Raw genomic sequence first — 19,444 nt, 5'->3', positions numbered from 1 at the left:
AAGGAAAAAACGAAATAAGGAGGGAAAGGTTTTATGATAATTCAAGGGGAAGCGCTTTACTGTTTGAAGCAAGGTCGGGCTGTCTTAGAACGCGTAGTTATAAAGCGAGATTTAGTAACGAAGAAGAACAATGTACATGCTGCGGGGGAACTAAGGAAACGATGGAACATGTACTGATTGAATGTGGCGATATTCACCCAGGTATACGTGTGGGCACGAGTCTACATGAAGCCTTGGGTTTTAGGGACAACAATGGAAAGCTGAACACGTCCGCGATAGAAATAAGTAAGAGACGGTTAGAGTATTGGTGGCAGAAAAGTAGAGATAAAGAACAAAAATAAATAATGGGGGAAAAATAAGGTCATTCTGCCTTAAGAGGCAGAGAGATGGACCGTGAATTTATATTTTTTGGTATAATAACATAGATTTAATCAATGTAGATAAGGTATTTGGCCAACATGAAACAAGGAAGTTTTTTTTTTTTTTTTTTTTTTTTTTTTTTTTTTTTTTTCTCTTCGAGCCTGGTGGCAGACATGTCACCGCCCCGTTTTAAAGGGGACGCTCATAGCATCCATCCATCCATCCTCACTGTGAATTTTTTTCTATTTTACTCCGCATTTTGCTTACTTTTTCTAGCAATACATAGCAACTGAAGCTAGTTTTAAGAAAGTAAGGAAAACCAATACAGCTATGAAGGTAGACACTACGAATAAAAACCCACCCTGTACAGCTGCGATTCGAACCCGGGCCTTTTGAGTGGGAAGCGGGGATTGTACCCCTGCACCACTTTCGCGGAGCCGCGCGCAACTCTTTAAACGACGACACATTACGGACTACCGATCGCAGCGCTACAAGCGGATTGACCCTGTTTGGGCTTCACTTTCTATACATTGGTGCTGCGGCCGTTCCGAGCACTCCGCTGTTCTAGTACACTCTAGCTTGATGTTAGTTGTGCCCGCGATACGTATAGATGGCGACGGTGGCAACGAGCCGCCAAATACTTGACACATGGGCTTCTATAAAAGTTACGCTACCAGTTTACATATACCTTGCAGTGCCCACTATGCCATAATTCCCTCTTTTGCGAATCAGCGAAGGGCCCACTACGCGTCCGCAGGGCAACACGCGAACCTACGCAGCTGCTCACCTTGTTGACGATTTTGCTGCTGCTGATGATAAAAGATGTCTGAGCGCTTCGTAATGGGTGGGCCTTTAAAACACCCACTCGTTGTGCAATTCACACGTTTCTACGGCTGGCGCGATTCTACGCTTCTGTCACGCATGACGTTCATATAGTGTTTTTTTCCGAAGCAATTTCAAGTAATGGCGTGGCTCTGTGGTACAACACCTGCTTGCCACGCAGAAGGCCGGGGTTCGATTCTCACTCCAACCGAAGATTTCTATTATTTACTATATGCATCTTTCTCGATTTTTTGTTCACGGACAACGCTGGTTTTTCGTTCACAACAAACGACGCCGACGCCGGAAGTTGTGCGAAACGAGCTCTTGAACGCTGCCGCGTTAAAAGCACAAGAGTGCCTTCACTGCATTGTGAGCCGACGAGAGATGGGGACGGTACTCTATAATATACCACCTGCACGAAAAGTGTCGCCGTTACGCTATTCTTGATTGAAAATGACAACTGGCACCCGTCAATTTCTGCTATATTATTTCCTCTTTGCAGTTTGGAAGAAAGGGACAACCTGTGCGGGAAAGAGAAAGACCAGATTGAGAACTCGAAAGTGACCGCCACCACTGAGGCACTTATTCAAGACACAAGTTGTCCGCCGATCACTCTAGAATGGAAAAACATAACGTTCTCCGTGAAAAGCAAAACAGGTACACGTACATTCGACAAGTTTTAAAGGTTATGCTAATGAACAGTGTTGCTTCTGCTTTAGTTTCACATTTATCACGCACTGACGGCCATTATTGAAACAGATGCTCAAGTGAGATAAGTTCCTATTTTCTAGGTGACAAATGTAGAAATTTGAATATTGTCGTGGTGGACAGTAAAGAATCTAATGATTTTTGCGGACGCACGCACGCACGCACACAAACACACACACACACACACACAAACACACACACACACACACACACGCACACACACACGCACGCACGCACGCACGCGCGCGCGCGCGCACACACACACACACACACACACACACACACACACACACACACACACACACACACACACACACACACACACACACACACACACACACACACACACAGATCGTGTGATTTAAAAACGATCGATCAACTTTCTTAATAAGAAACTGTTGTGTGTGAGAAGCATTAGCCGGTGATGAAATACACCGGCAACACTTCAGTCCCAGCTGCGGCGGCCGCATTTCCGGGAGGCAAAATGCTGGAGGCCCGTGTGCTTACATTTAGGCGCACGTTAAAGAACCCCAGGGGGTCGAAATTTCCGGATCCCTCCACTACGGCGTCTCTCATAATCATACCATGGTTTTGGGACGTAAAAGGCCACAAATTATCATAATTACGAGGGTTGAAAAATTATTATGGAATTTTAGCTTATCTGTGGTGTTAGTCATGGCGTTACACGTGTCAGTCAGTAAAAGGCCAGGCGTAAGCTTGATCGTCGAAAAGAGCTTGATCCCATTCAAGATAAACACTTTGCACTATTGAATCTTGAATGGACGTGGACAGGACCAGGCATATATATATATATATATATATATATATATATATATATATATATATATATATATATATATATATATATATATATATATATATATATATATATATATATATATATATATATATATATCGGAAAACTGTGAACATACCTGAAAGAGTTGCAAAACATAGGTGTGCGTTAGCCTGACGAAGGGAACACCACCGGCTTCGCTGTTTCATCGGTGTCCGCGAAGCGGAGCTGGTTGAATATTTTAACTTGCAAACACGTCGTTGAAGCATATAGTGCGACTGTCGCGTTGTACTTGGTTTGAAGATGAAATCATTCCACTCTACCGAATGGTACTTCTATCTTCATTTATTTTATGCGTTAAATTTGCGAAACTTCAGGGAAGCGGGCGCTGCTGACTCGCCTGTACGGAGAGGCGTCCCCCGGCACCCTCACAGCCATCATGGGACCTTCGGGAGCAGGAAAAACGACGCTTCTCAACATACTGGCTGGTCACCTGTAAGTGTTGTTACATGGATAACAAAGAGGGACGAACGCAGGACTGCGCTTGTTCCTGCTTATTGTCATTCAAATTTCGCACTGTAGGCCTAAGAGAAAAATACATGCACGATGGCTATTGTTAGTATCGAACTAGTAATTTCATCGCGAAATTAGGGACAGAAATACGCACGCACAAATAGGCATTGCTTATCTTACTGATGATGATAATCTGTATTTCTGTCTTGCAGCTTTAGGAAGGAATAATCGTTTGATCAAGACGGAGTACTTGTGCAGTGAGCAGTCTCATGGCGACTGCTTGATTATTATTGTAAGGTATATAGAGAATTAAATATTCGAAAAGTCATTATTATTGTTTTGACGAAATACCTTTGGGCAAAATACACCCTTCGCAGCTGGCGAAGCAATTGGTTAATCCATTTGATGACACTATGAGTCGGTAGACACGACGCAAACGAGAGAACGTCAGCATGGTTAAGGATGAAAGTGCGCAACCTTGAATATTTCGCATGGTAATGTGATTGTAATTCAACAGCAAACAAGTCCAGTACTGTTACGAATACGTGAAGCATCGTGAAGGGGCGGGAAAATGTGGTTTTCCGATGATCTTGTATGTTAAACTGCGTAAAGACCCTTGTCATGTTACTGTTCTTCGTAAATATGAATGCACAACAGAGGTGTTGTGATAATAGCATTTTTTTCCTTTGCCACAGCCGCAGAGGTTACGAAGGTGAAGTTCACGTCAACGGTTACCTCCGAGGTGTGGAACTGTTCAACATGCAGAGCTGTTACGTCATGCAGGACGACTGTTTGCTGCAAGAGCTGACTGTACGAGAAGCTATCGCCATGAGCATGGAGCTGAGAACCTCGAAAATTCGAGGCGAGAACATTTCGCATCTCGTGAGTTGTTAAATGCGTTAGCACGTCTATGCCAACTCAAAGGAAAAAAAAGAACTTTGTGTATAAAACAAAATACACTTCAACGTAAGCTACCTCACTTACTACAAAATCAATCAATCAATCAATCAATCAATCAATCAATCAATCAATCAATCAATCAATCAATCAATCAATCAATCAATCAATCAATCAATCAATCAATCAATCAATCAATCAATCAATCAATCAATCAATCAATCGTGCCTATAAAGAGCTAACGAAGTTTCCTGCTGGTTCATTTCAAACGTACTTGCGACATTGTAAGTGCACCAATGTTTTTTCTATGATCGTGTCATAAAAGAGTACATGAATAGAACAAAATACCGCTGAATCGATGCTTCGGTTAAGTTTAATGACAAGCTGTAAATGCTGTTACCCGAGCGACGCTATTGATACCATTGAAAGCGACGCAGAAATTGAGTGCGCATTGATCGTTAATGATGAAGTAGATAATGCAAAATACTTTTATCTTGCTTCCGTCATACAGGTGACCAAAGTGATCGAGCAATGGGGCCTCGAAGAATGCGCAGACACGTTGACTAGGTCTCTTTCTGGCGGAGAAAGAAAGCGCCTGGCCATTTCACAAGAGCTCATCAGCAATTCACCGGTGATATTGCTCGATGAACCGACCAGGTTAGCCGCACTCTCCTTACGGTTGATGTTACATGCGAACGGTTGAACGAGTACTCATAGTGTAGAGGGAGCAGTACTCACGTAGGCTTAGGTGGAAGACAAGAACAAACCACGACACCCTGGCGTGCTGAGAGAGCTGAAATGGTTACAACTAGAACGACCGGAGACAGCTCCTAAAGATAAGCTTTCTTCATGCGTTACTTTTTGTTTATTTGTAGGCTGCCTTTTGACGCGAGTCGTATAAACACGACAACACTTGAGATGATTAGAGAAAACGTATGGCCTTTTGCATACGTAAATAGCAATAGCTATCGCCTCGACAAACAGGCGACAAACAAGCGACTGTTATCTTCGTGCATGTATAGCTAGCCCACTTCGGCCGTTTTCTGCACTGAGCGATGCGGTTAGAACGCGCCTCTATCCCTCGTGATTCTCCAAGGACATTCATTGCCTCATCTCAGTAATTAACAACCCTCCAACGCGAAATAAAGTTTCAATGTACACTGTCTTGCGCGAGCTGATTCAATTTCATGCCAGTGAACTTAATTTCATCACCTAACCTAACTCTCTGCCGCCCTCGGCTGCGTTTTCCGTTCCTTCATATCCATTCCGTAACTCTCGCTGACCAATTGGTTGTCTGTCCGAAGCACTACGTGCGATTGCAGCCACATGCTTGCCGGCTGTTTGTCCGCGCGATGAATATTTCTATATGAGTGTGCCTATACATGAATGGGAAATTTGCGTACACAACACATATATATTCGAAGTTAGTACTTAACTGTTTCATACGTACGAACGCCCAGATGACGTCGCCAACGTAAAGGTGGCTAGTTAGTGGAATGAATGAATGAATGAATGAATGAATGAATGAATGAATGAATATTTTTTAAAGTACGTTTTTTGCTAATGTTCGCAGTGGCCTTGACAGTAGCTCGGCGCAGCGCTGTGTCACGGTACTAAAATCGCTCGCTGCATCAGGACGCACCGTGCTATGCTCGATACACAACCCGAGTGCCCGCCTGTTTTCTCAGTTCGACAACGTGAGTACAAAGCACGCTGATCCCTCGCCTTGCTTCGACTGCTCTCATTAAAAAACGGAGTCGGAGTACGATTATGCAGGCGAAACACTTACGAAAGCATGGACAAAAGTGTGTCTGGTAAGGCGGGTGACTTTGTGCACATTATCGGTTAAATGTGTCTTAGAACCACAGCAAAAACGGAAGAACACTGAGTTTATCCATTAAGGTGGCCTTGATTGATAGCGGAGCGGAGAATGATAAACAGTGACGGGGAACAGAGATAGTTGTTACTACAGACAGGATTTTAGGCAAATGCCTATTTTGTTCCTTGCGCTCCTATCGCGCCATTTTGATATATGAGCATGAGTTAAGGGTTAAAAAGGGCTTTTATGGGGTTTTTATAGTGCCTATAAATGCCTATTTTGGCGTTCGTGCCTAAATGCTTAAAAATGCCTATAAATGCCTATTTTCAAAATTGGCGCTTATGTGAACGATATTTAACCTAAAGTTCCTCTCCCGGGTGCTATATGAGACCTTTATTCATGTTACCGCCTGACATTGACTGTTGGGAACTATGGGGCTCTACCTGGTCTTCTAGTTCAGCCAACTCTCGGAAACAACCACTAGCAGCAGTGAAGTGGGACACGCCGGTTAGCATTCGCCGCCGCGCTGACATGGCGCGAGCGGTTGGCGAATGCGAAACCGCGGAGAGCCCTCAGCGGAAAGGAGGGTGAACAGCAAAAAAAGAAAGTGAAATGTAATGTGCACGCAGCTTTTGTTTTGTTTGCAATGTACTTCTTTTTATGGTGTTCCCTGCAGCAGCGTAGCCAGAAATTTTTTTCGGAAGGGGAGGGGGGAGGGAGGAGGGTTCAGCATTGCTTTATGAGCGAAGGCTACGGAGGCGGGGCTTGCGCACATTCGTGTTGCTACGTAAGTAGTACGGCAGCTTATGGTTCGAGCATGCGTTTGTATGTGTGCGTGTATATACACACACGCAAAACTGAAAACTGAAAAGTTTGAGGGGGGGGGGTAGTTTGAACACTTCCCCCGCCTGGCTACGCCAGTGGTTCACTGCCAGGGGAGAAATTGGCTCTACGTGATTTGACCCGGCTAATAGGAGGAATCCCTCCCTTCTGGTCTTTTAGCTATCTGGTTGCCTGCTCCTGCTCTGCCCTTCTCAGTCATGCCGAAAAGACACCCAGGAGTGTGTTGATTCGACAGTAGGCACTTGACGGACCCTACAGAACACGAGAGAGACCGTGTCCTGCGAACCATGAGGGACAAAGCACAATTTCGCGGCTATGTTCAACTGTTGGCGCCTTTGTACCACCTTAAGCAATAACATTTTTGTTTTCCTGTCGTAGATATAGGTAGCGTAGGTGTTCGTTAGAAATTATTTGCATTTATGTGAAAGTTCGTTGTGTCTATATTTACGATATTGGAGGCGTAAAACGTTGTTTTGTATGCCTATTTTTGACGCCTAAAACGAGCTTTTTTAATGCCTAAAAATCCATCCTCTAGTTGTTACCATTGGAGCATGAAAAGCAAGAATATTTGCGACGTTCCGTGTACAGTCACTGCATACATTTTCAGTGGCGTGCGAACGATCCACTGCCACACTTGGAGCTCTCGAGAACCCTCAAAATCTTTTCACAAGAATTCAAGTCTGCATCATGTACGAATACAGCACGCGCTAGCGCGCTCTGTGCATGCGTGTTGCAATTTACAGTCTTGTGTGTACTTACGTTTTCTATATTCTATACTCGGCGACAACTTATCTTGACATTGGAGCGAAGGCTACGGAGGCGGGGCTTGCGCACATTCGTGTTGCTACGTAAGTAGTACGGCAGCTTATGGCTGATTTCGGTTTTGCTCGCTCGAATCGTTAACGCGTTTAGATGATTATATACACGAAATATGTGAATGGGAGAAACATTTCGATTGTTCAGTGTACGCTTTAGTGTCATGTTACGAGTATGTTTTTTCTTGGAGAACTAAACAGCGCTTTTGCGGCCGCACACGAACCCACCATGGACGCCATGTTTACTTTGGAAAACGGGCGTGCTGAAAAGGTGGTGCTGTCTAATAAAAGAAAAGAAAAGGAAGGCATTCTTGCAAAGTGAGCTATCTTTATTTTACCTACGACTTCCGCAACTGTTTGAGTCTCATACTAAATTAAGCAGTATTTACTTCAGCAAAGCAAATAAGAAAATTATCAGTAAACATAAGTACTATTTTTTGGCGCGGTAGCAGGCATGCGTTTAGGTTCTGTAGCTGTTACAGTGCCGTCAAGAAAAGTTGTCGCCGAGTATACATATAGATATGGATATGTTAGGTATACATGTGTTAAGGAACCCTTTGCATCATTTCCACTGCACTTAGTATTAGTAAAAAACTTTTTTCTGTGGATCTCTCCGGCGGGCCGGAGAGATCCACAGAAAACAGGGCCACTGGAGCTACAGCAAACTGCTACAGTCTAAAAGGGTGTAAACTTGAGCTTGTTGGCTTGGCTTCATAGCAGGGAACAGCGCAGATACACGAGACAAGAGAGACAAGAGCGCCAAGTCCTGTCAGTCTCTCTTGTCTCATGTATCTTCGCTGTTCCCTGCTATTGGCCTCGAGGAGTTACGGAGTCGCCCTCTATCGGACGCTCCTCGATTGCGTGCTAGGCAGGATACCGCCGGCGCGCTCTCCATAGGTTTTGCTGTCGGCGCTCTACAAAAACACCTCGCGGAAGCCCTCCAGGGCATTTCTGTAAGTGCTTTCGAAATGAGCTGTGTTCTTTACTGTCAAAATAATCATTTTCGACGAAGAGAAAGCGCAAGATAGTTTGCAGTCGCTGTTTCTTTGCAGAAAACGCAGCGCTCGCTTCACACTATCGCCGCGATAAAGACCCCTGAGCCGGCTTCTTGCGTAAAAGGTATAGTCAGTCGCTGAGCGCAAACTGTGTGAAATAACTCGTTAGAGTAGACTGCCTGTATAACCAAGCGGAGCATTAGAGAAAGAAGCCTCAAGCCGGCGATCGCACGGGTTCTCGACGACTGACGGTGCCTCTGCATGTATGAGCGTCTGCATGTATGTTCGCACTGATGGTTTCGCTTTTGCTACGAGCGCGTTTCGGCACCGCGCTGTGAACTTTAGGCCGCGAAATATGAGAATTAGTGAGTGCACAAACAACTGCTGCTGCGCGGACGGTATCAGAGCAGTTCAAAAACAATTTCGTTACAACTGCGGCTTCGGTGCGCATGGCAACTTGTGATGTGCCGTCCCGACGAATCAGTGTTTTTTTTTTTTCGGTCTAAATTCATGTACGTTTCAATGTCATTTGACAAGTTTTCTCGCACTGCGTATTGATCGGCCTTTTTAGCGGGCAAATGCCGCTGCTTCTGTTTCTTTATTCAGTGCATTCGTTTCGTTTGGTGCTCACACAAAACGTGAGCAAATGCGACGCCTTTTTTTAATTCTCCTTAATTATCGTTCCGTTTGCATTCCAGTGAACTTGCCGCTCTCTATCAACAACAAATTCATAGACCAAAGCTTCACCACTTCGAGATTGCTGGTGGAAAGAGAACCAGTCTACGAGACCGAGCATGTAGTAGCATGCGACGCCTAGAAAAGAAAGAAAATACAGTAACGTTTGCCGGACTTGTTCTGCAAACGTCGGCTGTGAACTAGGACCCACATGAACTTGAAATAGCGGTGAATAAAATAGAAGGTATTGCAGCAACCAGCAGCCGCAAAACAGAATAGTAATTATTTGGCGTGTGCCCCAGCAATTTTGGCAGCAGTGTCGTGTATAACGCCAACGGGGTGGCATCTTTCCCACGTAAATAAATGAGGCTCCAAGAAAATACATGGAGTTGGCCGGTGGGCCGATCACGGAGGCAATGCAAAATTTATGTAGCTTATGAAGCAATGCATGCCTCATCAAACGGGAAGGTTGCCCGTCGGCGTCCCGCGCCGGCGGCGTCAACACGAGTGATGCAAAAAATAATCGTCACGTGATGGTGTCACCATATGACGTCATCATGACGTCACAGATCGCCAAGTTATGTAGCGTCATTATGACGTCACATGATGACGTATTCACACGCCATGGTCGCTTTGCATTGCTTCCGTGATCGGTCACGGAGGCCGTGCAAAACCGCGTTAGGTACAGAACGCTTTTGGAGGGGGGCGCGGGAGAATCAGTACATCGACTGACAAGAAGAAGATGGCTTTCGCCTTCTAGTCATCTTTAACGAATGCATAAGGGACCCTGTGCGTTTTTTAATTTAACGTATCTAAACAATGACTTGCGCATCTGCAGCCGATTTTGTGGACGCTGAGCACGGGGCCGACGATCAAGAGGTCGTATTGGAGGGTTCTGAGATGGCATCGCACGTGGTAAAAGGTAGCGCTTTTACCATCCTGTGACAGATAAGCATCATTTGCCGGCGGGAAGCGCGCGCGAGCCATCGTCTCAGTGCGCGCTGTCTGCTACTCACCGAACATCGCAGGCCTGACGCAGTAACGAACGTCTTCGTCGCGGAAGTGCTTGTTGCACACAAGACTCGTAGCAGATGGCTACTTGCCGGTTCTTAGCTTTAAAACCCATGCTTCACACTGTTTCTTGTCCCGCGGTTACCGGTGCAGGCTGACACTGGGCTCCTTTGCGTAAGCGCGGCATTGCGGTACCGAGTGCTAGAGCCCCATGTTCGTCGTCTTCGGAGGCATCCACTCTATTACAATGGTTTCAATTGAGTAGAAAATGAGAGAAAACTTCCGAATTTGAACAGACCGCAGCGCATGTGGGACTTGAAACTCGTTTTCAAAGCACGCGGCAGTGCGCCACAAGCAGCCGACGCGGCCGCTGAGACCACGTGATCCTGCCAAGCACGTCACGCCGACAGTGGCGCCGGCGTTTCCAGTGGTGGGCCTCGAGGCCAATGATGCTACAGTCTAGGTTACTTCTAAAAAAGAATTGCAGCAGATCCATTATGATGTTTATGTAAAGCTTTCCCTGTTGATTAACTGAGAAGGGCGTTCAGAAACATGTAAATTTCGAAATGTTCTATAAATAATATTCAAATAAAAGATTCACCGACGGTTGCGATACTGCCTAATGCGAATTCTGAGCGCAGATTCTTGTAGGGGCAAGGCCAACTGTGTTTGAAGTTTTGGCTTTCCGCAAGGTATCGACTACGCCATAAATTTGTTAAGTAGGACAGCACCCACTACGTCATTATCTTCCTGAGGATAAGCGAGGTACCCTCTACGCATCTGTAAGGTATTACGCTGTCCCCGTGGGAATGGAACGGACTGAGCAACACAAGCAACGGCGCGTTGCAGGAACCAATCTCGAGAGCCGAGTAATGCATCATGGCATTAACGAGTACCGACTGCGAGCGCTTAGGTAGCCTTAGCGCGGCGGAGGCTTTCGCTGCAATATTGCAGAAAGCTCTATAGTTGGTGAAATGCGGCGTTCACGGTGATTCGATTCGGTGACGACGCAGTTACCCGATTCGCCTTTCGCGTCAGCGTGCGGCGCCTCCTCCAAATGGATCAACGGTGTTTCTCCGCCGCATATGCAGCTTCGAGAGCACTGGCACCGACGACTAGGGAGCGCACACCTTGCCATCTATCTCCTCAAATTACGACGCTTTGAAATAGTGCATGTTGATTTAGTGTTTATTATGTGCATGCTGAAGCCATCATTGGACGGGATCCACCATATATATGCTGTGTCTAGCTATATGTTAAATACTACAGCTACCACAAATGTTTAATCATGTTCATGGATGTTAGTCGTCGTGATGGAGATGTGCCACCAGGCGTCAGCGTGGGTGCGTCTACATCAAGCGGTGCTATAGCTTCCACACTTACAAAAATGTATGTAGACAGTCTATTGACTGTCTAAAAATTGCTTTAGACAGTCCATATACTGTCCACATACATTTTTTTAAGGGCAAACACCAATAGACATTCTGTAAGCTCTCGTATATCAATGTATAATAAACATTCAACTACTTCTGTGCGGACATGTTTCATTTTCGTGTTATGCCGGCTGCTACGATGAAGGGATCAACTATGTTTTTTTCTTGTTTATCGCTTACGCCACCGACGACGACGGCAACGTCGACGCCGCCCAGCACAGGAACGGCAGATGCAGATTGGGGAGGGGGGGGGGCTCCTTTTTTCTCCCTCCTTCTTTCCTCCTGGTTGCGCAGCAAGTCGAGTTTACAAGGGGGCAAGGGGTATGTTTTATTATTACTTTAGAGTAATGGTAATAATAATCGCTTTGTGGCCGCTGTGGTAGACATTGATTGGTTCCGCCACCATTTTCAGCCAGGCGAATTTGTATCCTTTCGTCGAGCATCGTGTTCACGCTGTTCTTCTGGTGTCTTTAATTTCCGTGCGTGGTATTCCCATGGCAGTCTTAGAATGAACTGAGTGAGTTGCTAGAGGGGTCTCCCTTTTATATATGAAAGCGGAAAACATACGCGGGGAGAAGAAAGGGCCGTTCGACGTCATTCGAAGCACTCGTGCGAAGTGCACAGCAGCTGCAACCTAATCTTTACCGGGAACGCGTGGGAGGGTTTTCCCATTGTTCACAGGCGCCTTATCATCCATCATGCGGTTTTGATGCTTGTTTTGTATGGTTTTCTTTATTGAAACGAATACTGAGCTCTATGCTGTATGCCTGATTGCAAAAAAAAAAAAAGAAATATGCCGTTTGCCTTAGGTTGTTAAAGGGCTCTTAAACCACCCAGAGGTCGAAATTTAGGTGTGGCGTTGCGGTTGTGCGCGAATTTACAGCGAACGCTAGCGGAGTTACACGCGTTTGCTAGTTACGCTCTTTCCTTCGCGACCCTGCGTTCGTCGGCTCGTCTGTCCACCTCTCCGAATGCCCTTCCTCAGATTTTGGGGTGAAAACGCAAAAAGAGCGCGCATCTGCCAGCAGAGTAGCACGCGAGTGTCTGTGGTGAGTAGTGGAATTTGCCCAATTTAAGTGGCCCATACGCTCTACAGGAGTCTTGTGCTGACGCCACGAAATTTTCAGACCAGCGAGTGGTATACAGCTTCGTGGTAAAACGCTTAGCACTGCAAGCGCTCGGTCTTTTTTTCAAACAAAATATCCCCCCCCCCCCCCCCCACACACACACTCCTCTTTAAGAAAAAAAAATGAAGTATGGTACAGCAACGAAAAATTACTATTCAGCATACTTTAATGTAAATGTCACAGAAAAAGAGCGCTGTTTATTTGCAAAACGGCGATTTTTTTTTTCCTGATGATTTTGTCACGCTGGATTTTGTTCTGTCCTCTTCAGCTTTACATGCTTTCCGGCGGAAAATGCATATACAGTGGTTCAGTGGAGCAGCTACAGCCATTCTTGGAATCCCACAAATTTCACTGCCCTTTGTACAGCAGTCCATCTGACTTGAGTAAGTGTTTCTTTAATTGTCTGCAATGCCCTAAAACCACACAGCGACCGTGAAATGTGCTTTGTATGCAAAGAGAGAGCGCGCTGGAATCATTTTATCCGGCTAGGTGTCTTTAAGCTGCATTGAAGGCTCGGTTCGCGAGGGCGATTTGCACGGCCCCGCTCCTCTCTCCCTTGTCTGAGGCGCAGCGATGAATCGCACCCACATCCTTGTGCCTGGTAGCAGGACACCGCAGCCGCTGAGCTGCAGGGATGAATTGATTTGTTTTGCACGGTAGCTTTAGTGTGACATGCGAGACTTCGGAGAGTACCCACCCATGAATTTAAGGATGAAGAGAAAGAGAGAGAGAGGGAGGGAGATGAAAAGGAGGGCAAGGCAGGAAGGTCAAGCGCAATTGTAGCATCCGGTTTGCTACCCTACAATAGGAGGAGGGGGAAGGGGGATGGAAGATGGAAAAGCAGCGGAGAGAAGAATAAATTACAGGATAAACGTTCGGAAAGATGGTAATAGGACACGGTTCATGACATTCACTCTCCTAGCATTTTCTATTACACGCGACTCAGAAAAAAAAAAGGGGGGGGGGGTATACGCCGTGAGGTCATATTCATATTCCTGTTAAAATAAACAGACATACAATATTTTAACGACTCGCATGGCTTCACTACGAAAGAAAGCCTCTGTTATGGTATAGCTTTTAGCTCTCGCACATAAGTGCTTTTGGTCGCCGCGCTAGCCAGCTCCTCCAGCATGTTCTAGTTGGGGTTATTTATGCTACGTAGCCTGCTTGTGGCTGTGCTGAAGACGCGCACGTGTAAACGACCAAGAAGCAATTCACAGCGCGCAGGGTACATAATATGACACAAAAGTGAATGTTAAATGTTTGACTTAACCACTACGACACTGTTGTAAATATTTATTTGCTACAGTTACAGAGATTGCTTTCGGTGAACACGGAGAACAGACAACCAAATTATCAAGACTCTTTATTCCCGATGACACGCCCGTAAATAATGAAGATAAGCCTGGTTCATTGTCCCTCACCAGTTACGGCGGACGAATAATGAGTGATCAGGTAAGCCTGTCGACAAGTTTTTCCTTTGGTTTCACTGGCTAATACCACAGTGGGATTACGAGGAATGCCGTATATATACAGCGGTTGACTCCTTAATAGATTTGATTGAATATTCTGGGAATATTGCACTTCAGGCGCGCCTAGCCTGCCTTCCTCCTCCAGGACGCTCGGCCTTTTTTCTCTTCCCCCTATTCGCCTAACACCACCTGCAATCGGTTCCAACATAACACAAAATGTCAACTCCGCTCACAGCCATCGCTGTGCCTGCCACAGGGAATTTGCATAAATGATGCGTTCACAAAGGAAAGTTTATTGAACCGGTACACGCAAGCGCTAGAGACGCTTATAAACTAAATACTTATAAATTGCGTCACTATAACTTACCCAAACGCTAGGTGCAATCTTATGCAGATTGCAGTAATACACTCTATGCTACCAAGCGACTATACAACAACAAAGATGTTAACTAAAAGCATCGTACTTCTCAAGGAGATGGGGAAAAAATAAAAAAAAAAGCAATGTGGGAGGGGGAAGTGTAGCATGGGGAGTCGGGTAACTTGTTTCTTTTTCTGAACTCAGTGTGGCGCTGCTGGAAAATCCAGTTTTTCCCCACGTAATGCGAAAAACAGTGTGTGCCAGCGACTTAAGAAGGCAGGCATCAACACCACTCATTGGTGTAGCCAGGGCGTGGCACACCGGGCCCGTGACCCCCCCCCCCCCCCCCCGAAATATATTTTTTTGCCATTGGATACAGAACACAAGGTCACACTCGACCACATATGCTTGCCCAGCCCCCCCTTCAGACCAAGGAGGTGCCTCCCCCCCCTATCTCGAAAAAAATTTCTGCCTACGCCCCTGACACCACTCACTTCCAGCTCGTCAACTAGGTATCCGAAAACAATGCGTCCAATGGCGCTTATTCATTTTCGTGACATCAAACACTTCTCGAGTGTTTCAGATAGTTGAGTTTCCCATACAGACACATTTTGGGCCACTGGTTTTAGGGCGGAAACTTCAACGTCCTGGTAAATGTCGTCAGGGATTCTGACTTCAAGGCTCAGCCAAACATAACTTTTTAGGTAGTGATAATGAACCTTAAACTCATAATACGCGTAGTATTTACATTAGCCGAAAAAAGGTACTTGCGGTTCGAGCAGAAACCAGCTAGCACGGCCTAACCACGCCAGGCGCGCCGTAGTTATGTGGGCGGAGCTGAGAGTTTTTCTTATGTTGTCACTGAATATAGGCTTTCTTCTAGGCGGCATAATGCTGTGCCGCGCTCTCCTCCGAGCTACGATTATCCTCTCCTACTCCAGGCGCCCTCCTTCACCGGCACTCGCTTCTCTCGCGGCCTCCGACATAATCTCGCCGATTTCACATGCCTGACATGTATGCTTGCGCTTATAAATGTTCAGAGTTTAATGAGGGTTCGATACCCGGCCGCCGCAGCCACGTCCCGATAGCGATTAATTTCGAAGACGCCCATGCGCTTTGCTTTGGGCGACGCTAAAGGGCCTTGGTTGGTCAAAATTAATCAGCAGCTTTCGGGTACGACGTTCCTCATAACCCACTGTGATGTTTAGGGATGCTCAAGCCCTAAATTTATATATCAGTCTGAAATTGTATGGTTTGCTTTCTGTAAAAGTAACCGAACTTACAGTGTTACTCGCCACTGTATACGTCTTCATTTTCATTTCTATTAGGAAAAGGAGGAAATGAAACGGCAGTATGAAGTACGACTGGGGTACTGGAAGCAGTTCAAGATACTCATGAAAAGGTGCTCCTTGTGTGTTACACGAAACAAGGTATGTTAATTATCGGAACAAGATAATAACAAAGAGACTCAATAAGAAGTTAAGGACCACCCAGCGTGCAAAAGAACGAAGAATGACAGGAGTAACTCTGAGAGATATAGGAAGATAACAGAGTGGATCAGAGAACAAACAGGGGTATCGATGTCTTAGTAAATATTAAGAGAAAAGAAAAGTGGGACCTTGGCAGCTCACGTAATGAGAAGGATAGGTAGCCGATGCCAGTTAGAGCATTTGAATAGATACCAAGGGACGCAAAGCGCGGCCGAGGACGGCAGAGGGTTAGGTGTAGCGACGAAATTAAGAAATTTGGAGGCACAAGATGAAATCAGCTCTCGCAGGACACGGTGGGGTGGAGATCATTGGTGGAGGCTTTCATCCTGCAGTGGACAGAAGATACGCTGTCGATAATGATGACTATGAGCTGCGGGAAAAGATCATGTCCTTGAAAGAAAACAGTGCTTTTCCAAACACCATGGCTAGTAAACCTACTATGTGTAGTATTACCGCAGTTACATGGCTAAAATCAAATTTGTTATTATTATGACAATTGTTCGTTGCATTATTATTGTGCTTCGTTTGATTGCAACCGTTGATACCACGATCACTGTCGTTCTTCCTAGCGCAGGCCACTTGCATCGCGCGCCTGCTGGCTTGCCTGTTCTTTGCCTTCCTGCTCTCCATTATGTACTACGACTCCGGCAACAAGGCATTGCAAATAAGGGAGACCATCATGATGTACCTCGTGGCGATGATGATGCTGCTCTTCGCATACGCCGGCGCTAATGTGTTGACATGTGAGCATCTCTTATACGCACATAGTGGTGGGCTTCAGGAACGCCGACACACATATTATAGGTTGAGTTTATACACACATAGGGTGAGCTTTCGGAATACCCTGCATTTTAAACCTAGTAAAAGTGCAGGACTTTACATGCAGCGCGACCAAGTATTTGTTCCTTCATTTGTTGTTCGTTTTCTTTCCTTCAGTTCCTCTGGAGATACACGTTCTGCTAAGAGAGCAGAGAAACTGCTGGTATAGCCCAGGCCTGTATTTTGTATCACGAACACTTTCGGAATTGCCATTAACGGTGAGTGCAGTTGTAGCCACCATAATCCTGCTACCACGATATTCGTATTGATTCGCATGTTGCGCACACAATGACGGTAGAGTCTATGGTCGTCCAGTCGAAGGCAGCTGGGAATTGAGTTCTGTTCTGGTACAAGCTATCATCGATCTTATGGTTACGTCGCCACTGCAGCGGTTGCTTTCAACGCGTGGCGTAAGTAGTATGACGCGTTAGCAGTTTTTCTGCTCGCATTACAGCGGCTGTGCATGCAGGGTGTCAATGAATTATGAATTTTCAACGTGACCGACGGACGCAGTGGCATCCTTGAAGGGATGTTTTTCCCAATCACATAGTTAGAACCACAACAAGATAAAAATATCCTTATGGTTCACGTGCTTTTGAACTGACCATTTTATCTCCCTTCGCCTCCCTCCCCTCAAACTACACGATCGCACTCCAAAAACATAAACAAAGAATCTTACAAACAAATCAAGCGACGATGTCAACTGATGTCTTCAGGTGATGACGTCATTGATGACGCCATCATATGACGTCATGTTGCGACGTCATGACTACGTAAAAAATTAAAGAGCCGTGACGTCATAACGACGGCAGATGGTGACGTCACAGCATGACCTCACTAGTGACGCATGTCACGTGGTTTTCCGTACCACTGCATTCGCCTGTCGTGTTTCGCTCAAGGGGCCGTGCAAAGAGACATTTAATGCTTTTGCCTTAAAATAACATATACAAATTGACAAAAAAATCTGAAAGCTTTGTTTTCACACTGCATTGCATACGTGTTTTCCAGCGTGAGCGAATCTTGCCTTCAAGCATTATTTGCATCCGCGGCCTTAACCACATTTCAGTGTCTCTCAGACAGACAGACATTTCGTCGGCCATGACGTAATTGTAAACATTCTGTTGTTAGATCGCTGGCCCCGTCATCATGATGACCATCGTGCATTGGACGACATCTCAACCAATGGACTTCAAGCGCCTTGCTTTCGTCATACTATTCTCCATCCAGTATGCGTCCACAAGCGAAAGCATTGGCTACGTCTCATCCACTCCTTTTAGTCCCGAGGTAAACTTTTGTACAGCAAGAGCGTGACAAGTGGATCTACTTGCGCCTCTCTAATGCCTAGTGTGTCATATTTTCTACAGCGAGCTTTATACGTAGGATTGTTGATTTATGCATACGAAATTCAACAAAAACTTATTGTTACTTTTTGGCAAGCCGTTGTGGTATGCCAGCTATGGATAGTTCAACTGAGGGCTCCGCCCTGCGAGGAAGACCTCTTTGTATAAGTAAAAGTTTTTCTCTTTCTCTCAGGAAACGAATTTTAACGGAATATTTGCTACACTTTTCAATATAAAGGTAAAATAAGGTCGCACTATTTTGTTTCCGTACAAATGCACTTTCCATGACAGGGAACAAGGGAGGACTATTTCGTGGTCGCTGTGGTCTGGTACATATACTCTCTCTGTAAGTGTGTGTGTGTGTGTGTGTGTGTGTGTGTGTGTGTGTGTGTGTGTGTGTGTGTGTGTGTGTGTGTGTGTGTGTGTGTGTGTGTGTGTGTGTGTGTGTGTGTGTGTGTGTGTGTGTGTGTGTGTGTGTGTGTTTTCAGCCTTCCCTCCTGCGATGGATGGTCTAGGGTATAGCCGGATTTTGTATTCTCGTTCATGCTTCCTGTGAAGGGCTCATGCCCACATGATTAATCTTACAAAGCTACGGTATAATTACGAAAGAAAAGCAAAATGTGTAACTTACGGCTCTTATTAAGCCTCCCGTACCTCTATTTCTGTAGCAGTCTGCTATCTGATCCCGTTCAGCTGTGTCTGCAGGCCGACGGGGCTTTTCAATGCGCAGGTCGCCGTGATGTTATGCCTTCCTGCGGCGACGCCGTCGTTCTTGTTCTGCGGCTTCTTCGTACGCCCTCGACATCTGTTCCCGGCCATCAGGTGGCTCACGTACACCTCGCACTTGTACTACGTGCACCGTGGAATCATGTACGCCCTGTACGGGAACGGACGCGGCGAATTGACGTGCAACGAGTGGGACGCCGACGTGCTGTGTGTGCCCGTCGAAGGTGACGCCGTGCTCGACATAATCGATGCGACGGATGTGGACCTACTGGTTTGCTCCATGGCGGTGTTGGGTATAGACATCTCGCTGAAGATATTCGCTTTCGCGCTGTTGAAGTGGCGACTGCAGCGCAAGCAGTGAGCCCATGCCGGTTGCAACTGAAGTACGGGCCACCCATAATCATCAGAAAAAAAATTTCCCCCTA

The 19,444-nt window shown here is 45.9% G+C and overlaps 1 protein-coding gene across 1 annotated transcript in view; it reads left to right on the top strand.

Annotated features, from left to right (window-relative positions):
• Window positions 1–19,444, top strand: part of LOC119393376 (ATP-binding cassette sub-family G member 1) — a 37,603-nt gene extending 18,159 nt beyond the window's left edge. The window contains exons 2-13 of the mRNA XM_049415880.1: window positions 1,685–1,839; window positions 3,064–3,181; window positions 3,895–4,081; window positions 4,608–4,753; window positions 5,670–5,793; window positions 13,083–13,197; window positions 14,124–14,269; window positions 15,973–16,074; window positions 16,709–16,877; window positions 17,071–17,171; window positions 18,082–18,237; window positions 19,024–19,444. Of these exons, the coding sequence (XP_049271837.1) occupies window positions 1,685–1,839; window positions 3,064–3,181; window positions 3,895–4,081; window positions 4,608–4,753; window positions 5,670–5,793; window positions 13,083–13,197; window positions 14,124–14,269; window positions 15,973–16,074; window positions 16,709–16,877; window positions 17,071–17,171; window positions 18,082–18,237; window positions 19,024–19,380 (1,876 nt within the window). The 3' untranslated portion in view covers window positions 19,381–19,444. The remainder of the gene's footprint in view (window positions 1–1,684; window positions 1,840–3,063; window positions 3,182–3,894; window positions 4,082–4,607; window positions 4,754–5,669; window positions 5,794–13,082; window positions 13,198–14,123; window positions 14,270–15,972; window positions 16,075–16,708; window positions 16,878–17,070; window positions 17,172–18,081; window positions 18,238–19,023) is intronic.

This window comes from Rhipicephalus sanguineus, chromosome 5, assembly GCF_013339695.2.
Source record: "Rhipicephalus sanguineus isolate Rsan-2018 chromosome 5, BIME_Rsan_1.4, whole genome shotgun sequence".
Lineage (NCBI taxonomy): Eukaryota > Metazoa > Arthropoda > Arachnida > Ixodida > Ixodidae > Rhipicephalus > Rhipicephalus sanguineus.
Note: the sequence above shows the minus strand (reverse complement) of the source record. Positions and strands in the feature narration are given on the sequence as shown.